The sequence below is a fragment of the Schistocerca nitens genome, chromosome 5 (genome assembly GCF_023898315.1).
Source record: "Schistocerca nitens isolate TAMUIC-IGC-003100 chromosome 5, iqSchNite1.1, whole genome shotgun sequence".
In the NCBI taxonomy this organism is placed as follows: domain Eukaryota; kingdom Metazoa; phylum Arthropoda; class Insecta; order Orthoptera; family Acrididae; genus Schistocerca; species Schistocerca nitens.
Window position 1 is genome coordinate 372476496 of NC_064618.1, and position 21314 is coordinate 372497809.

The 21314-nt window shown below is 41.9% G+C and overlaps 1 protein-coding gene across 1 annotated transcript in view; it reads left to right on the forward strand.

Annotated features, from left to right (window-relative positions):
* LOC126260833 (F-actin-monooxygenase Mical) overlaps positions 1 to 21314 on the forward strand; it is a 556018-nt gene that overhangs the window by 303041 nt on the left and 231663 nt on the right. The window contains exon 5 of the mRNA XM_049958228.1: positions 14926 to 15129. Coding sequence (XP_049814185.1) covers positions 14956 to 15129 — 174 coding nt within the window. The 5' untranslated portion in view covers positions 14926 to 14955. The remainder of the gene's footprint in view (positions 1 to 14925; positions 15130 to 21314) is intronic.

Here is a 21314-nt window from a genome sequence, read left to right on the forward strand (position 1 = left end):
ATTTAAGGTTATAATACGTTCTGAAAAAAAAAAAAATTTGAAAGTTTTTGGGTGATATGTTGGGTGCTATTGACGATGCGCTAAAGACTAATTTAAAACCTAATATTTTCAGTCTTGCGTCTTAATACTACGCAGTGTGGAACCTTGTTACTATCTTTCCCAAAACATCTGGACAACTGTTTAGATAGCATTGAAGTTTCCAGCACTAGAATCTGATCTCTGAATATACAAGTAGTATTTCATTCATTCTCTTAATTTTTGGAATAAAGTTAGCTGCTTTGAAACCACAATTCCACCTTCGTTAATTAAATAATACTTACTCACACACACACACACAAATTTTAGCCATGCGACATGTAAGGACGTCATCTACTGTCACCGCGTAAATTAACCACTATGTACTTATAATTTCTCATTGGCGAAACCTTTACACACCAAAGTCGCACGTTCTACCACTGTGGCATAATAAACTCTACTCGCAACAATGTGTTTTGGTGTGGTTCTTAACGTGGTGTCTCGGTGAAACTACTTATTTTCGTAATACACGCGTACGAAATCTATGAAAGACATCAGTTGTGGCATTTTAGCTTTAAAGGTGATGGCCCCTTAGGACGCTAATGGGTGGTGGGAGATGTTAAGGTCACAAAGTCAAAGCGTTTCTAACTTTTGTGACACAGCATTTGTTCCTTCATCTCATGTATTCGTAAAACTTGACTGGTAACTGAGGTCGAGGTATGCAGTACTCACCACGTTCTTTTCGAGACGTATGAAGCTCTTTGCCTGCATTCGGCATCTTTTTAACAGCAAATCCCGCATCTCAGCACACGTCTCCAACCACAGAGGCGTCATAGTATCCATCCCAGCCTTGGAGGTTGAAATCTAGCCTACTTCAACATAGAACAGATTCTGACCTGACCTGACCTAACATAACATAACATAACATAACATAACCTCCTCGACCCTGCCAAAAACTGACGGAGGAGATCGGACGCACCGTGACCAAGCTATCGGCCGATTTTATCTGGCGACCTCTAGCGACGGCGTCTGAGGACCGTTGTCGATGCCACTGTGAACGCTGCCTGGAACGCTGGGCGCTGCAAAATAAGATAACGATCAACCCGACGAAGACGGCAGCCGTTCTGTTCACACGGAGGAAACCAGTTCTGAACGACAGACTCCAAATAGCTGATCAGTTTATCCCATGGTCGCCGGGAGTGAAGTATCTCGGTGTCTACCTTGGCAAAAAATTATTCTTTACGCAGCATATTGACGACAAGAAGACAGCAGCCCAGAAGATGGCCATGTCATTGATTCCGTTCCTGAAGAATAAGGATCTCAACCCTAAGACTAAACTCCAATTGTATAAGGCAACGGTGGAACCCACAATGTTACATGGCTCCACCTCGTGGGGAACTACGTGCGTCTCCAACTACAACAAACTCCATGCGCTGCAAAACATTTGCTATCGATGGATCACAGGAGCTCCATGGTGGACAAGAAACGTCGACATCCGCACCGCACTCCACGAGACCACTATACAAGAGAAGGTCCATGACAAGGCTCTACGAATTTTTGACAAAATCGATGCCCTTTGGGACGAAGTTCGACAATTAGAATCGGTAGGAACGATAAACCCTGCAAGATGGCACACAAGTATCGAGTACCGAAGTCAATAACGTTTCACCCCCAATAGGCAATCTGTCATAACACGACGACGCAGTCACACATAACAGCCTCGACACATTTCACCCTCCACAGGAGATAGACATCACCAAAGAGAGCAGGCTAAAGGACCCATTGCCTGCTCAAGCCTAACTGAATGTGTAATAAATAGTGTTTTTCTTTTATCCTTACATCCCATCCTAGAAGAATAAGTCATCAAGGATGATCTCTTCAGTCCACACTACACAGTAAAAAAGAAAAAACGCAGCCTTACAGGTAAACATTACATATCTACGTACATCTACAGCTATGGTCCACAAGCCCCGCCTCTCTCCCTCTCCCCTCCCTCCCTCCCTCCCTCACCTATCACCAACACCGCTCCCTCTCTGTTCCATTCCATTCGCAGATGGATCTCTCTGATTGTCTCGTTGTGATCATTTCACGGGAAGTATGTAAGAGAAATTTGGAATATTTAGTAAAAACTTCGAGGTTCGCAGACGGCGTTTTATTTCTGTCGGGTACGGCAAAGAACTTGGAACAGCAACTGAACGGATGGATACTGTCTTGAGAAAAGGTTATAGGTATAAGATAATAGAATGTAGTCGAATTAAATCAGGAAATAAAGTTGAAGTAAATGAGGAAATTAGATTAGTAAATGAGATACTAAAACTAGATGTTGTTTTGGTATTTGGGCATCAAAACAACTCGATGGCCAAAGTGAAGAGGTTGTAAAATGCAGACTGCCTATAGTAAGGGAACCATTTCTGAGAAATAGGAATTTGTTAAACTTGAATACTAATTGTAATTGCTGACGAGTCTTTTCTAAAGGTGTTTGTCCGGAATGTAGCTTTGTACCGAAGGCTTATAAGGCGCTTATTCGAGCGATTCTTGAGTAGTGTTCATCAGGATAGGATATTTACCAGTAGGACTGATAGGAGAGAGAGAGAAAGAGAGAGAGAGAGAGAGAGAGAGAGTGAGAGTGAGAGAGGGAGGGAGGGAGGGAAATTCCAACGAAGAACGGCACGTTTCGTCTCTGGATCTTTCCGCCGTTGCGGGCGCGTTACCGAGATAAAACAAACTCCATTGGCAGTCGTTACGACAGAGGCGTTGTGCATCGCGGAGAAGTTTGCTATTGATAAAAAATGTTCAAATGTGTGTGAAATCTTATGGGACTTAACTGCTAAGGTCTTCAGTCCCTAAGCTTACACACTACTTAACCTAAATTATCCTACGGGTGCGGCTAGTCCCGGCGGAGGTTCGAGTCGTCCATCGGGCATGGGTGTGTGTGTTTGTCCTTAAGATAATTTAGATTAAGTAGTGTGTAAGCTTAGGGACTGATGACCTTAGCATTTAAGTCCCATAAGATTTCACACACATTTGAACACATTTATCCTAAGGACAAACACACACACCCATGCCCGAGGGAGGACTCGAACCTCCGCCAGGACCAGCCTCTCAGTCCATGACTGCAGCGCTGCTATTGATATTTCGAGAGAGCATTTTCCAGGAAGAGTCGGACAACATATTACTTCCTTCCACATACGTACAAGAGCTATTCGGAAATTAAGGTTCGATTGGTCGCGAAATGGAAACCGCAGTGAAAATAAAAAATGTTTTATTTGCAACAGTTAGCTACACCTTCGATCTACTTGTTTCATGGTCTACGCTCCGACGGAGATATATGTCGTAGCATTGTACCAACATTCCAATACCGTCGTCGTAGGAGGCAATGGCATGTGCTTTCCACCACCTCTCTACGCTGCTCCGCAGTTCGTTGTGCTTGCAAAATGTTGGCTTTATAGCTAGCGATTCTTGCGAAGAGAGATGAACATCAGGGGAACATCCCGGCTGTATGGTGGGCGATGAAACATTTTCCATCGAAAACGCTGCAGGGTCGTTTTCAGTGCCCCTGCAGTGCGCAGACGAGAATTTGTCATAAAGTCTGAAATGCATAACGGATACACTATGTGATCAAAAGTATCCGGACACCCCAAAAACATGTTTTTCATATTAGGTGCATTGTACTGGCACCTACTGCCAGGTACTGCATCTCAACGACCTCAGTAGTTATTAGACATCGTGAGAGGGCAGAAAATGGGGCGCTCCGGGAACTCAAGGATTTCGAACGTGGTCAGGTGGTTGGGTGTCAATTGCGTCATACGTCTGTACGCCAGATTTACACAATCCTGAACATCCCTAGGTCCACTGTTCCCATGTGATAGTGAAGTGGAAACGTGAGGGGACACGTAAAGTACAAAAACGTACAGGCCGACCTCGTCTGTTGACTGACAGACTGCCGACAGTTGAAGAGAGTCGTAATGTGTAATAGGCGGACATCTATCCAGACCATCACACAATAATTCCAAACTGCATCAGGATACACTGCAAATACTATGACAATTAGGCGGGAGTTGAGAAAACTTGAATTTCATGGTCGAGCGGCTGCTCATAACCCACACATCACGCCAGTAAATGCCAAACGACGCCTCGCTTGGTATAAGGAGCGTAAATATTGGACAATTGAACAGTGTTAAACGTTGTGTGGAGTGACGAATCACGGTACATATCGTGGCGATCCGATGGCAGGGTGTGGGTATGACAAATGCCCGATGAACCTCGTTTGCCAGAGTGTGTAGTGCCAACAGTAAAATTCGGAGGCGGTGGTGTTATAGTGTGGTCGTGTTTTTCATGGGGGGGGGGGGGGGGGGGGCGGCGGCGATTGCACCCCTTGTTGTTTTGCGTGGCACTATCACAGCACATGCTTCCCATTGTTGACGAGCAATTCGGGGATGGCGATTGCATAATTCAACACGATTGATCACCTGTTCATAATGCACGGCCTGTGGCGGAGTGGAGACTGTAGCGCGTAGAACCGCTCGGCCACTCCGGCCGGCGGAGCGAAGTGTGTACAGTAAAAATTGTAGAGGGAGACCAAGGCTCGAATACAAGAAGCCGACACAAAATTATGTAGATTGCAGAGATGAAGAGGCTTAAACAGGAGAGACTAGCGTTGAGAGATAAAACAAACCAATCTTCAGAGTGAATATCACTACAAAAACATCATCATCAAAAACAACAACGCCAATTTGAGGACGTAGTATGTTACAGGACTCTTCCTGGAATATATGCTTTCGAAATTTCTACAGTAAGCCTCTCTGTGATGCACAACGCCTGTCTTGTAGTGTCTACCACTGCAGTTTGTTGAGCATCTCCGTTACGCTCTCACGCTCACTAAACGATCAAGTGACGCAACCTTCCACTTTTTGTTGCATCTTGCCTGTGTCTCCTATTAACCTAATCTCATAAGGGTCCCAAACCGATGAGCAAAACTGTGGATTCAGTCGAATAAGTGTTTTGTAAGCCACTTCTTACGTGGATTACGTGTCCTTAATGAACACAACTACGATGTTTCAGCGTCCTCCGATGTATACAGCACGCACTGCAGCACTCGGAACACCGTCGTTTTAGTTATTGCCACTCGGTACAACATACAAAACCTTTGTTGTCTTCAGGTTTCTTCCGCATGCACAGCACCATTTCACGATTCTTAAACCAAGCGTTAGCAATGTTTAAATTGCCCTCTGTGTAAAATTCTACCATTTCGCCTCTTCTTTCATTTCTTTTTCCCAGTCCATGTCCTCTTTGTATTTTTTATTTCTCTTGCATTTCACACTATCGAATTCCAGCTCCCCATCACAAATTTTCATCTTCTTTAATTATATGAATATTTTACCTCATCACACTTTTTTTTCATTTTCTCCATCACTTCTGTGATTATTGACTTCGTGTCTATCTTAGATATGAAACACCTGCATCTGTACTCGTCAAACAGCCTTACGGCGTGGGGTGTAGGGTACTTTGTGTACCTATATTTCTTCCCCCATTTTCCTGTTCCAATCGCGAATGATACATGGGAAGACCGATGGCCGGTAAGCCTCCGTGCGGGCTTGAATTTCTCTAATTTTATCTTCATAGTCTTCTCGCGAGATATACGAGGGTCAGTCAAAAAGTAATGCCTCCTATTTTTTTTTCTACGTTTAATTGTCAGGAAATTTAAATGCAATTACATAGGTTGAAAACCACAACATTGAGGATCATTTTGTCATTTTTCAATGTAATCTCCGCCCATCTCTACAGTTTTGGTCCATCTTTGAACAAGGGCATGTATCCCAGCACGGTAAAAATCACAGCTCTGCTTCCTAAGCCATTGACGCACGGATGTTTTGACGGCCTCCTCATCTTCAAAATGAATCCCACGATGAGCTTCTTTTAGTGGCCCGAACAGATGGAAGTCTGATGGTGCCAGGTCAGGGCTGTATGGGGGATGAGGCAAAACTTCCCATCCAATTTTGACAATCTCGTCAGAGGTGTGACGACTGGTGTGTGGTCTTGCATTGTCATGCAAAAGAAGAACATCTGCCATTGATTTTGTTGGGCGAACTCGCTGAAGACGTGCTTTAAGTTTTTTGAGGGTTGTGACGTATTGAACAGAATTTATTGTGCATCCCTGCTCCAAAAAATCAACCAGAATCACACCCTCTGTATCCCAGAAAACTGTTGCCATAACTTTCCCTGCCGATCGCACAGTTTTGAATTTTTTCTTCCTCGGCGAGCTTGTGTGACGCCACTCCATTGACTGCCTCTTTGATTCGGGTTCAAAAAAATGCACCCATGTTTCGTCCCCGGTCACAATTATTTTCAGAAACTCATCTCCCTCCAAACGGAAGCGCTGCAAGTGTTGGGAGGCTATTGTTTTCCTTGCCTCTTTATTCTGATCGGTTAACATTCTTGGAACCCACCGTGCACAAACTTTTGAGTACCCCAATTGTTTAATAATCGTGATCACACTGCCTTTACTAAGAGAAATAATGCGACACACTTCATCTGCAGTCACCCGACGGTCACCACGAATGATGTCATCAACTTGCTGAATGTTGTGTGGAGTCACTGCACTCACCGGCCTGCCGCTCCGCTTTTCGTCAGTCAACGGTGTTTGCCCTTCAGCTTCCTTACAACGACGAACCCATCGTCTAACAGTGCTGACATCCACTGTCACAACACCATACACCTTCTTCAGTCTTTCATGAATGCGTATGGGCGTTTCACCTTCTGCATTCAAGAATTCAATCACACAACGCTGTCTCAAACGAACATCGATGTCGGCCATCTTACAAACTTCTGCTGTGCTGCCACCTGTTGACACAGAAAGTTACTACTGCAGTGGATTGCAGAAGAAGGTTTGAGGAATGGCGCCAAATTCAAATTTTTCACTTAACTTAATTTCTTTAAGTAGAAAAAAAATGGGAGGCATTACTTTTTGACCGACCCTCGTACATGGGAGGGACCAATACATTTGTAAACTGTTCTAGGGAAATGTGCTTCGGAACTCCAACAATAATCCACACCATGATGCAAAATGCTTCTCTTGCAGCATCTGTCATTGGTGTTGGTTGATCATATTTGTGACACTTTCGTGCTTACTAAATGAACCTGTATCAAAATGTGCTGCTCTTCCTTGGATCTGGATCAATCCATACCAAGTGGTCCAAGAAAAAAATAATTGGTTGCTTGACCATCTCAGAAAAAATTTATATTTGCTGGGAGAATTCCCCAATGTTTAGTAGTCATAAAATATTTTTTTAAAAAATTGTTTATTATTTTGAAATGGCAGCCATATTTGTTCCTGGCCGCATGCGTTTTTTCGTATTTGCAAGCATTACATTTTTTTACAATTATTCAGTAGTGGATTGACCTAAGCCTTTCACATAAAATGCATTTAGTTCAAAACACTCTGGGCTACAAATTAACATCATTATAACTTAGGTGAATGTATTCTTTAATATATTTTTAATAGTTCAAAGTTATCAGCCACAAATAAAAAAAACTCCATTTTTGAAAAGTAGTTATCCAAATAAAGATTAATTTCTCAGCTTTAATATTTTTTTCTGCTATTACACTGTATAGTTGTTGTTGTTGTTGTTGTTGTCTTCAGTCCAGAGACTGGTTTGATGCAGCTCTCCATGCTACTCTATCCTGTGCACGCTTCTTCATCTCCCAATACGTACTGCAGCCTACATCCTTCTGAATCTGCTTGGTGTATTCATCTCTTGGTCTCCCTCTACGATTTTTACCCTCTACGCTGCCCTCCAATACTAAATTGGTGATCCCTTGATGCCTCAGAACATGTCCTACCAACCGATCCCTTCTTCTAGTCAAGTTGTGCCACAAACTTCTCTTCTCCCCAATCCTATTCAATACCTCCTCATTAGTTACGTGATCTACCCACCTTATCTTCAGCATTCTTCTGTAGCACCACATTTCGAAAGCTTCTATTCTCTTCTTGTCCATACTAGTTATCGTCCATGTTTCACTTCCATACATGGCTACACTCCATACAAATACTTTCAGAAACGACTTCCTGACAGTTAAATCTATACTCGATGTTAACAAATTTCTCTTCTTCAGAAACGATTTCCTTGCCATTGCCAGTCTACATTTTATATCCTCTCTACTTCGACCATCATCAGTTATTTTACTCCCTAAATAGCAAAACTCCTTTACTACTTTAAGTGTCTCATTTCCTAATCTAATTCCCTCAGCAGCACCCGATTTAATTCGACTACATTCCATTATCCTCGTTTTGCTTTTGTTGATGTTCATCTTATACCCTCCTTTCAAGACACTGTCCATTCTGTTCAACTGCTCTTCGAAGTCCTTTGCTGTCTCTAACAGAATTACAATGTCATCGGCAAACACTGTATAGTATAGTTACTTTTCATAGAGTATCAATGGTGAGCAGCTCACACGTAAAAAATATACTATTTTAAAATATGTTTTTGTACAATGTGAGGAAATACAAGAAGTCTATAACAGTGTCTTGAAGGAAATGTACAACACTTGTCAGAAGATTAAAGGCACTCTATCTCTTCATTGTTGCTATTCACAATATACATAAATGACTTGGTGGATGACATCGGAAGTTCACTGAGGCTTTTTACAGATGATGCTGTGATGTATCAAGAGGTTGTAACAATGGAAAATTGTACTGAAATGCAGGAGGATCTGCAGCGAATTGACGCATGGTGCAGGGAATGGCAATTGAATCTCAATGTAGACAAGTGTAATGTGCTGCGAATACACTCGATGCCGAGGAATTACCGTTGCTTTTCTATCCCATGCTCACTTATTACGATATCAGCCATTTTGTCGTTCCTGTGACGATTTAAAGGAAGTACTACAGTGCGACCTTTTTCTGTAAACAGTTATGGACAAAAGCGTTTAGTATTTCGGCCATTCTTATGTCGTCCTCCGTTTCAGTGTCATTACCGTCACAGAGCGTCTGGACAGATGGCTTCGATTAAATCAGTAAAGATTTAAGAAATTGTTACATTCGCTATGTCATTCACATAGATTTACTCGCAATCTTAATTTGTTATCCAAACATTACTATCCGGAATGACCACATAAAACAAAGCGGAAATCATACTGAGATTCGTTGGGAGAATCATACAGGGATTTGACACAGTACCATGAAATAATTTCTGTCTGCAAATGATGAATAATGGTGGTTTTTTTACTATTAATGCAGTTACAGCCTTCTAGTGTGGATGCACCAGATCAGTAGAGGTCGGTAATGTTATGAGAGGAATTCCAGATTAGCCAAAGACTTAAACACGATTGCCCATTGGCTCCTCTGCTGTCTAAAATTTATCGGGAAAAATTATTAAAGACACGGAGAAGTATATGTAGATGGGAGTGTGAATGGCAGAAGACAAAGTACACTCCTGGAAATTGAAATAAGAACACCGTGAATTCATTGTCCCAGGAAGGGGAAACTTTATTGACACATTCCTGGGGTCAGATACATCACATGATCACACTGACAGAACCATAGGCACATAGACACAGGCAACAGAGCATGCACAATGTCGGCACTAGTACAGTGTATATCCACCTTTCGCAGCAATGCAGGCTGCTATTCTCCCATGGAGACGATCGTAGAGATGCTGGATGTAGTCCTGTTGAACGGCTTGCCATGCCATTTCCACCTGGCGCCTCAGTTGGACCAGCGTTCGTGCTGGACGTGCAGACCGCGTGAGACGACGTTTCATTCAGTCCCAAACATGCTCAATGGGGGACAGATCCGGAGATCTTGCTGGCCAGGGTAGTTGACTTACACCTTCTAGAGCACGTTGGGTGGCACGGGATACATGCGGACGTGCATTGTCCTGTTGGAATAGCAAGTTCCCTTGCCGGTCTAGGAATGGTAGAACGATGGGTTCGATGACAGTTTGGTTGTACCGTGCACTATTCAGTGTCCCCTCGACGATCACCAGTGGTGTACGGCCAGTGTAGGAGATCGCTCCCCACATCATGATGCCGGGTGTTGGCCCTGTGTGCCTCGGTCGTATGCAGTCCTGATTGTGGCGCTCACCTGCACGGCGCCAAACACGCATACGACCATCACTGGCACCAAGGCAGAAGCGACTCTCATCGCTGAAGACGACACGTCTCCATTCGTCCCTCCATTCACGCCTCTCGCGACTCCACTGGAGGCGGGCTGCACGATGTTGGGGCGTGAGTGGAAGACGGCCTATCGGTGTGCGGGACCGTAGCCCAGCTTCATGGAGACGGTTGCGAATGGTCCTCGCCGATACCCCAAGAGCAACAGTGTCCCTAATTTGCTGGGAAGTGGCGGTGTGGTCCCCTACGGCACTGCGTAGGATCCTACGGTCTTGGCGTGCATCCGTGCGTCGCTGCGGTCCGGTCCCAGGTCGACGGGCACGTGCACCTTCCGCCGACCACTGGCGACAACATCGATGTACTGTGGAGACCTCACGCCCCACGTGTTGAGCAATTCGGCGGTACGTCCACCCGGCCTCCCGCATGCCCACTATACGCCCTCGCTCAAAGTCCGTCAACTGCACATACGGTTCACGTCCACGCTGTCGCGGCATGCTACCAGTGTTAAAGACTGCGATGGAGCTCCGTATGCCACGGCAAACTGGCTGACACTGACGGCGGCGGTGCACAAATGCTGCGCAGCGAGCGCCATTCGACGGCCAACGCCGCGGGTCCTGGTGTGTCCGCTGTGCCGTGCGTGTGATCATTGCTTGTACAGCCCTCTCGCAGTGTCCGGAGCAAGTATGGTGGGTCTGACACACCGGTGTCAATGTGTTCTTTTTTCCATTTCCAGGAGTGTATGTACACTCTCCTATTTGTGGCTGACAAGGTGAAAATTGTCAAAGATAGTGATGAAGCTGTTTGAAGAATATTTCAAGTAGAATTTAAAAACAAACACAAAGAAAATTGAATATACCATAGTGGGTGGTGACCAACAGCATGATTTAGATGCTGGAAATTTTATTATTAAATGATGATCCTCTTTTTAAATATCTATGTATATTCTATGAGTTTAAAGGCGTGTAGAAGTGATTAGAAACTCGATCCTTTGTAACAATAAGATCACAAACAGAAAAATAAAACTGCTCCAGAAAATATTTATAAGACTGATGCAGAACTGACCTTTGTTAATGAACAGGAGAACGGTCTGTCATAGAAAATGCTGGACACTGTGGTTTCGATAGGCCAGTCAGTTTCTATCAAATATCTGCACATTTGCATCTCTGCCATGCTCTGACCTCAGTGTCATTATGTTTGAGTGAGTGATGAAAATCCGGCAAAGACTACACTGCAGAAGTTAGTGGCAAAACGTCACAAAATGAGCTCTGAAGTGAATAAAAACTGTGATATTGATTAACAAGGGTCAGTCCCACATAAGTCTTATTGTAATTTTTTCTGTACTAGTCTTATTTTACATATTGTGTACAGAACAATGCGAGAGAGAGAGAGAGAGAGAGAGAGAATTGATGGAAATTGAATGGAACGTGCTGGAGTCTAACATTTAGACCACATCAAAATATGAAGAAATCAGGAAAATGATGTAAGTGGAAGGGATCATAATGGAAAGTACTGAGAGGAAAAGTTTACTAAGTTATGGCCATTTAGAACAAATAGATGGTAATAGTTAGTCAAAGATGATGTGGAGGTGGACACCAGAGGGAAAAAGGATATATGATTGACTCTAATGTAGGAGAGTCCGCCAGTTCTGCAGATTGACTGTGGTAAGAGATTGTATTGAGGGTAATGGGAGAGGGGCCAGGTAGCTGGGAAAGGGTTGTTGACTGCTCCAAGGGCGGCAGCAGCTGCGCAGAGTAGGATTTGTGAGGGAGAGAGAGTAGGTACACGTGACACAGGTACTGGCACCAATGAATTTGTTCAGTGCAGATGACTCTGTGGAGGAGTGGGTGAGGAAGGGGTGATGGAACAGTGGAAGAGGAGACTGGAGGAGAGAGTCTGGGAGCAGGATAAGGTGAAACTAGGGTTTTGTAATAGGGTGGAGATGGGTGTGAAGCTCTTGGCTACTGGAGGCCAGGATTACAGGAGTGAGAGGCGCGGTGCACGGACAACTCCCATCTCCTTAGCACAGAAAAGCTGGTGTTGGGGGAAGGACACAGATGACACTGATTGTGAAGGAGCCATGATTTTTAGTAAAGTTGTATTTATATTTTGAGAAATATCAATTTTTGCATTAACAATGAAAAATTTCCAAAAGCGTGATGTCTTACACATATAGTAGGCAATACCTACAAAATTTGTGTGAATAATCATTATTTAATTCCAGGCACAGATCTCAAAAGCATTTTGTTTCTATACACATATAGGTGTATACACAATACAAATATCATTCTAGTAACAAGCGTTCAAATTCTGACCCTGTGTGCATGTAACTTTGGTGGATAAAGTTGTATACTGGAGTAGTAGATCAGATTGTGTATTAACATGAGTGTAGTTAGCTGTCCAGTGTCATTAGACATGGTACTGTGACAACTCGTGGTCACTGGTTGATTTTAGACCTCTCTTGTTCTGTTTAACCTGTTGTTCCCATACTCACATACCATTGTTGCAGCCTTATATTTAGTACAGTCACAGTAAATAATATGTCACATGCATTGGCATTTGATTACATCTGGAAGTGTATCATAAATATGTTTGCATCATAAGTGCAGAACTGAGGAATGCTTGAAGAGAAATGGTGAGAGTACTGCATAAATTTAAGACAGGCAAGTGAAATCCTAAACAGAAAAGATAAGGACAGCAGTGGATCAGCATAGTTTCTTGGACTTATTAGTTCTTGAGAATAACAGCGAATCAATAGTAATTCCTTGTCTTTGTGAATTATGATAATTTGTCCCTTTATTTTAAAAGAGAAGTAATGGAAACTAATGTGTTTATATTTGGTGACCTTATTGATCATAACACACTCGACATTCCTGGTATACTTCAAGATGACATATACTTTGGTACTAAATATGGAGTTGGAGTAGGGATTTTTCCAAATCTGATATTCAGAAATTGATGAATTTAAAGATAAAGTTGAATACAAGTGACGGATCAGGGAGGGCATGCAAGCATTAACTTGATAGTTCAGTATGATGAAAATAGCTGTAGGGTCATTATGAATAAAATATGCAGAAGATACAGTGTGGCAATTATTAAACTATATGAAATAAAATTGTCATAACTTCTGAATAGGACATTCAAACTGCACAGTCTGCTGCAGGGTATGATGGGAATTAGTACATGCTGTATAGTTTGGTTTAGCAATGAAGCCCACTTTCATTTGGACAGGTTCATCAGTAAGCAAAACTGGCACATTTGGGGCACTGAGAATTGGCGCTTTGTGACCAAGAACTCTCTTCAACGGGTAACTGTGTGGTGTGCTATGTCCAGTCACGGAATAATAAATGCAATATTCCTTGATGGCACAGTGACTACCGAGCGGTCTGTGGAGGTTTTGGAAGATTATTTCATTCCCATTATCCAAAGTGACCCTGATTTTGACAAGATGTGTTCATGCAAGATGTAGCTCGACCCAATCAAAACAGAAGAGTGTTTGATATCCTGGAGGAGCACTTTGGTGACCACATTCTGGCTCTGAAATACACAGAGGCCACTGGCATGGGCCTCAATTGGTTGTCATATAATCCAAATCTAAACAAGTGTGACTCCTTTTTATGGGGCTATATTAAAGACAAAGTGTACAGCAATAACCCCAAAACCATTGCTGGGCTGAAAACAGCCATTCAGGAGGTTATTGACAGCACTGATGTTGCAACACTTCAGCAGGTCATGCAGAATTTCGCTATTCATTTGCACCACATCACTGCCAATGATAGCAGGCATATTGAACATGTCATAACCTAGATCTGTATATCTGTAGTGACGTTTACATGTTGAATAAAGAGTGTACATGCTGTAGTTTGCAACTAATTCACGGTTTTTTTTTCCATATAGTTCAGTCATTATTACACTATAGGTGATGAAGTGTGGGAACAGTACTTTGCTTGTATTGGTACATTGTTGTGGCAGCAGCTGTTTCATATTTTGGTTCATATCAGAGTTTTCATATCACAAATACACAATTTACATCGTTGCCTCTCAGGCTGCATCATCTGTGTACCATGTAGGACTTTACTGCTCAGTGATGGCTCTTGAACTTTTATAAACAGTAATAATGTTTATATTCAGTTATAGAGCTGATGTGCTTTTGATTAACCTACACTTTCACAAATTGTTATTATTACTGATGTATTACAATTGTTAATTTTTCCAATTTATTGTCACAATATTGTGAGAGATGTGCAAAGAATAAACTTTTGGACTGGTATTTTTATTTCTTGTACATTGATGTGAGTAATTAGAAATTTATGGTTTAAGCAAGCCTATTGTTGAAACTGATTCTCAGCTGATTCCTAGTATTCGTATTCCTAATATTAGTGGTTCTCATTGGAACTTTCACCTTAGAGCAGCGAAATCAAGATGGTGGTGGTGGTGGTGGTGGTGGTGGTGGTGGTGGGTGGTGGTGGTGGTGGTGGTGGTGGTGGTGGTGGTGCTGCTGCATATGAACAATAATTTGTTACTTTCTGTATTGACTATAAAGTAACTTTCTATATTGACCATAAAGTAATTTTACTTCCTTTGTATTCAGTTTGATTCATATGTTGTTGCTGAGCTATTGATTTAACGGGTTGTTGAAAGATTTAAGGAACCAGTCCACACCACATACAGATTAAAAGATGGACTGTTTAGATGATACCACAGAGAGCATTGGCACTGCCACGTAACAGTTAACTATGTTACTTTTACTTGGTTAAAGTGAACTTGACTGTTTTTAAAGGAATGCACTTCCTTCTGTTGCAGATACCAGTACTGTAAATCAAATTCTACACCATGCTAGAACCAAGAAAACAAGCAGTTCCTCATGAAATAGCACTGGCATCAGAGAAATTTGACCAGTTCTGTGCAGCCTCCAGTTTAAAAACAATACTGGGACACTTCCGTGAGCTTTGTGACCTCCTTTCCATAAAACCCACTGTGTACTCCTCTTTCTACCCAAAGCTGAAGGTAAGCAGAGTGATAACTGTGTTACAGTATACACATTTTCTTTATTCCACCAAATTGACTGAATTGCATGAAACTACTCATTAAAATTGAGAACATTTTCTCTCTTATGATAAAATATGTGAAAAATTCATTCTTGAGTGCTGCTAGAGTGTTTAAGATCCCCACTAGGTCAGAATAAAGGAAGACATTGAAGGAATGCAGAGGCGGGCTGCTACATTTGTAACTGGTTGGTTTTATCAGCATGCGATAATTATGGAGATGCTTCAAGAACTTAAATGGGAAGATAATGATATTTTCATGAAAAACTATTGAGAAAATTTAAAGAACAGGCATTTGTAGCTGATTCCAGAATACTTCTACTGCCTCCAACATACATTTTTTGTAAGGACTGCACAGACAGGATAAGCCTTGCACATAGGCATAAAGACAGTCATTTGTCACTTGCCCCAATTTTTGAGTGGAACAGGAAAGGAAATGACTGTTAGTGGTGCATGGTACCCTCTGCCATACACCACACAGTGGCTTGCAGAATATGTATGTAGATGTGAATATAGGTGTAGTTCTCATAGTACTGAATTTATTTTCGTTTTACTTTCTTAGCAATTGCTGTCGCAGAAAATTGACAATTGGAGTAATGACGCTGACATTGATGGCAGCAGTGATCCTTACTGTGACAAAGTTTACAATTTGTTCATAAGTAAAAAGGGATATTAAATTCAGCTAAACAGCAGCAACATAGTGTCCATCAGTAATGCAGGGAAAACCAAGAAATAATTCCACTACTACTACCTAACAATACTACAATCTTTTGAAAGCCTTTGTCCATGTTGTATTGGTAGTTATTAATTTGGCTGTTCAGGAACCTCAGATATAAGTTAACACTTTTGTGTAGTGATATCCCTGCCATGTACAGCACACTACAGCCCCTGGAAGGCATCTATACAATTTTCTCTCTGCTACACCACAAGAGAAGAGATCCATTGTGAATCTCTATGTTCGTACACTGTATTAATTGATGCATAAAATTATGAGAATTCATCCATAACCATACTTTGTTTGTTGCTAACTGGTCAGCCACATTCAGAGAAAGTCTGATACACTGACGGTTAAGTTTATATCTGACATTTCCATGTACCGCAAGATCACTAAGGATCCAGTAATTTACAAGACAGCATTCTCCTTACCCAAAATGGTTGTGAGCAGGTAAAAACCCAGGGTATGGTTTCGTTGAGGTTATTTGGGCTTCCTTAGTTCCACAAGAAAGATGTACCCCTTCAGCCCATAGTAATATAGCGTCTGCTAAATATTAAATGGCTAAGCATTTACCTTACTTTTGAGACCTGTTGTGGTAATTGTCCTCAACATATCATCAACTTGGCATATTTTACCAAGAGACTGTAGTCGATTAGGCTCTGCAGCTCAGATTTGCGGGTTAGTTTTATCTTGAATCATAATTTACCAAGATTCCACTCGCAGAATCTTTATACTTGACTGCAGAATGTTTTAACAGGTTATAAGTATGTGAACAGATTGATGGGATTGCCATGGAAAGTTCCTTTTCTCCCTTGGTGACCAACTTTTTTGTGGAAGATTCTGAGGAGAATTTCACAAGTTTTAAGCCTTTCATCTTTTGGAGGTATGTGGATGACGCTTTTATAATGTGGCCCTACAGTGAGGAGAAACTTCATCAATTCATGTCCCATTTGAATACCCTTCATGGAAAGATCCAATTTACCATGGAACTGGAAAAGGGTTGATATCCTCTTTTCATGAAGGTCATGGCTCATTGTTAAACTGGCAGCACAGTGGGACATGTGTCTTTCACAAGCCAACAGATACAGATCTATACCTGTGAGCAGACAAAGGTCATCATTCTGCCCCAACCATTGGTGCCCTGAATACACTTGTACATGAGGTAAATATGGTTGCTGATAAAGACTATCCACGGGAATAACTTTGATCATCTCAAAAAGTTTTGAAGATAATGTCTACCTGCCATTCAAGATAAGCAGAACTTTACAATTCAGACCATAGATGAGTATCCCTTGTCAAGAAACAAGAGAAAAGGTGGAAGTGAACTGCCTTCCTATCATTCTAGTGAGTCTTTCTTCTGAAATAGTTTGTATCCTCTCTAAAAATAATGTTAATGTTATTTTTTGACCACTGCAAAAGACAGCCACTCTCATTGGCTCCGTGATTAATGACCTCATTTGGTAGAAAGCAGGCAATTACATGATTCCCTGTCAGTGTGGTCTGTTGTGTATCAGACTTACTTCACATACAGTTGCAAGAATTCTGCATGTAACGCCAGTGCTTTACTCTCCTGCTATGGTCTGACAAATCTGCCATAACTAAGCTCTGTATACAGGCAATTCATGTTATGGACTACGACAAAGTCCACATTTTGCATTTGTTTCATCTCTCTGGGATTCAGTTTTTGGGGAAGCTATTGAAGTTAAGTGTGGTCAATGGTTTAATTACAGCTTTAATCACCCTCAAAACATGGCTTCCAGCCCTGGAAAAAGTTAATTCCCATAGACATTGGTCCTCTCCCCCTCTTGACCAGAATTTGTAAAACAGCATCTTTCATAGTGGAGTCATGGTAAGATATACCTCTGCCATTTTCCATGTACTCACATGTCATTGGCTTACCCTACCAGTAAACAATGTTGATTGGAGCACCTTACTGTCAGTCTGTCCAACTCGTTGCAAAGATGGCTAAATGGTTTATAGCCAAAATAGTAGCAACAGACAAAGCATGGCTACAGCTGAATTTATGTAATTTTGTGAATCACGAGACCAGTGCACTTCATTTGGGGCATGTTGGAAGCTGGAAGGCAGTGGTTTGAGGAATAGCAGCTTAACCCCATATCTAAATTTACTTTCACAACACAGAAGTGCAAGCTGTCGCAAATGTAATGGTAATGAATTGCCATCTTATTGAAAAATATAACTTACAGTATAGTATGTCCCGAATATATATTTTCAGCATTTTTTAGCTTCTAAAACGACTGTCTAAGATGTTCTGAACATTCTGTACAACAACATTATAGAGCTACTACTCCCTGAAAATGTCGTACCCTGTTTCCGTAACAACTGTCCTCCCCTGGTAGCTGAGTGGTCAGCGCGACGGAATGTCATACCTAACGGCCTGGGTTCGATTCCCGGCTGGGTCGGAGATTTTTTCCGCTCAGGGACTGGATGTTGTGTTGGTCCTTATCATTTCGTCCCCATCGACATGCAAGTTGCCGAAGTGGCATCAACTCGAAAGACTTGCACCAGGCGACCGGTCTACCTGCTGGGAGGCCCTAGCCACATGGCATTTCCATTTTTACTGTAACATCTGCACTTTCATGAGTTTCAGTTACTAATATTGGTGGATGAGATAAATTTGCTTATTCAGATTATTCTGAATCTGTTGTGGAACACTGATGGCTTATTTTATGCTTTTCACTGTAAAAGTGAAATATATTGTTATTGTGTCAGTAACAAACATAGACATTGTGGGTGACAATTATTGGACTATATGAAATAAAATCATCGTAACTTCTGAACAGTTTGTGTAAAGATGTTCAAACTGCATGGTTGGCTGTGGGGCATGATGGGAATTAGTTTGCCCATGCACACGCGCCTTGTTGTTTGTGGTCATTTGCATGTGAAAATGTCTTGAGTGTATAGCACTTGTGAAGGCCTACTATGTAAGCAATAACAGTCCAGCTGCAGCTCAAAGGAAGTTTGTAACCAAGTTCAAGTCAAAGACAACCAGTCAAAGTGTTCTAACAATCAAGAATTTGATTTTCAAGTTTGAGAGAACGGGTAGTGTTCATGATGATGGTGTTGGCAATGTCGGTCATCCAAAAAGATGAAAATGCCAGAAAACATTGAGAAGACACGTGCTGTGTTTCAAACCAGTGCCAGGAAATCGATCAGACAAGCAACACAATAGGTAGGAATCAATCATGAGACACTGCAACAAATTGTTATTGAAGACCTGCATCTCTTCCCATACAAAATTCAAACCCATCAGCTATTAAGCCCCAGAGCCGTGGAACAGTGGTTGTGTTTTGCCTACACTATTGTCCACAGAATTGATGAACAGGACTTTGATGTGAATATGGTTTGGTTTAGCGATGAAGCCCACTTTTATTTGGATGGGTTCACCAATAAGCAAAATTGGCACGTTTGGGGGACTGAGGATCTGCATTTTGGGATCGAGAAGACTCTTCACCATCAACAGGAGATGTCCAGTCACGGAAAAATCGTTTCCCTATTCCTTGATAGCATGGTGACTACCAAATGGTATGTGAAGGTTTTGGAAGATAATTTCAACCCCATTGAAGCAGGAGAGTGTTTGATGTCCTAGAGGAGCACTATGGGGACCGCATTCTGGCTATAGGGTACCCAGAGGCCACTGGCATGAGTCTCAATTTGCCACCATATTATCCGGATCCAAACACATGTGACTCCTTTTTATGGGGCTATATTAAAGACAAGGTGTACAGCAATAATCCCAAAACCGTTGCCGAGCTGGAAACATTCATTCAGGAGGTCATTGACAGCATCGGTTCTTGACACTTCTGCGGGTCATGCAGAATTTTGCTATTTGTCTGTGCCACATCATTGCCAATGATGGCTGGCGTATCGAACATGTCATAATCTAAATATGAATATCTTTAGTGACTTTTTACATGTTGAATAAAGTGTGTGCATACCGTAGTTCATAACTAATTTACATTTTTTTCATATAGTTGAATAATTGTCACTCTGTGTACACTTCTCATGAGGCAAGGAAACTTAGAGAACATAATTTTAATTCCATTTGATGATCATGGTCCACATTTACAGGAATTCAAAAACTAAAATTTTGAGCAGTTTAATTGTAGCCCCACAAAAAATCTCTCAGATGTCATGCTTCACTTTGAGTGCCACAATCTGTTACACACAGGTCTGCTCTTTAACCATGCCAAATAAATTGCTGATCAGAGGGTAGCTGTTTAAGCTTTGGAAAGTGATGCAGCAGTGGCTTATCATGTAATGGTTTCAACAACACCTTATTGGGTTTCAGGAGGTATGTGGCACCAGATGTCTATGCATAGGTTATGCAGTTCTCATAAACTAAGTGCCAGTGGTTTTTGGGTGTGGGGAGGTGGTGTTCGATAGTGTCCCAGATATGTTCTATCATGTTCAGATCAGGTGAATTTAGTGCCCAACACATGAACATCAGTTTACTAATGTGCTCATTGAACCACTGTAATACACTTCTGATCTTGGACATGGACAGTTACCCTCCTGAAAGATTTCATCACTGTTGAGGAATACATAAAGCACAAAGGGATGCAATTTTGTTTTCATAATCCTTATTTGTTATGATGCCTTTGATTACAACCACAGGTCCCATGGAAGCTCATGTGAGTGTATCCCGGTAACATAATAGTGCATTAGTGGCATGATGCATGTTTCAAATGGCTATTCACCTGTATAATGGCATATCTGGACACTACCATTGACCAGATATAACAAGAAATGTGATTCATCTGTCTATGTGAGATGTTTCCATCAATCCACAGTCAAATATCAATGATCCTGTGCCCACTCTAATCGTAATTGATGATGTTTTTGGGTCGACATGGGAACACACTTGTACAGTCTGCCACATGCTCAACAATGTGAGCAGATCAGCATGCTCCAAAATACTTGTGCCAGCACTAGAGTTTTATTGTGACATTTGATCAACCACAGATCACCGACTTTCTTGTTTTAAAGAGGGGTTAAGCCTCCAACCTCTGCTGCCTATGATAAGGCATGAATGTCCCTCACCTTGTCATCTACTTGTGATATAACCATCTTTCAACCAATCTCCACAGATTTTTGTAACATTAGCATGTGAAGAGCTTACCAGCTTTGCTGTATGTGAGATGCCATTTCTCAGGTGCTCATTCCCAATCTGCTCTTTGTAAAAGTTGCTTATTTTAGTAGATTTTTTTACTTTCAACATGTATCATCACTAGAGTGATTCCCCATTCATCTCTGGACTGCTTATAAGAAACCCTTACCACACCATGTGTTTGCAATACCACCAAGTGGCATACAGTCTTGTTGTGAGCAGTGGTAAGAATGTTCTCACTTACTCACTCTCTCATCAGAGAGAGAGAGAGAGAGAGAGAGAGAGAGAGAGAGAGAGTGTG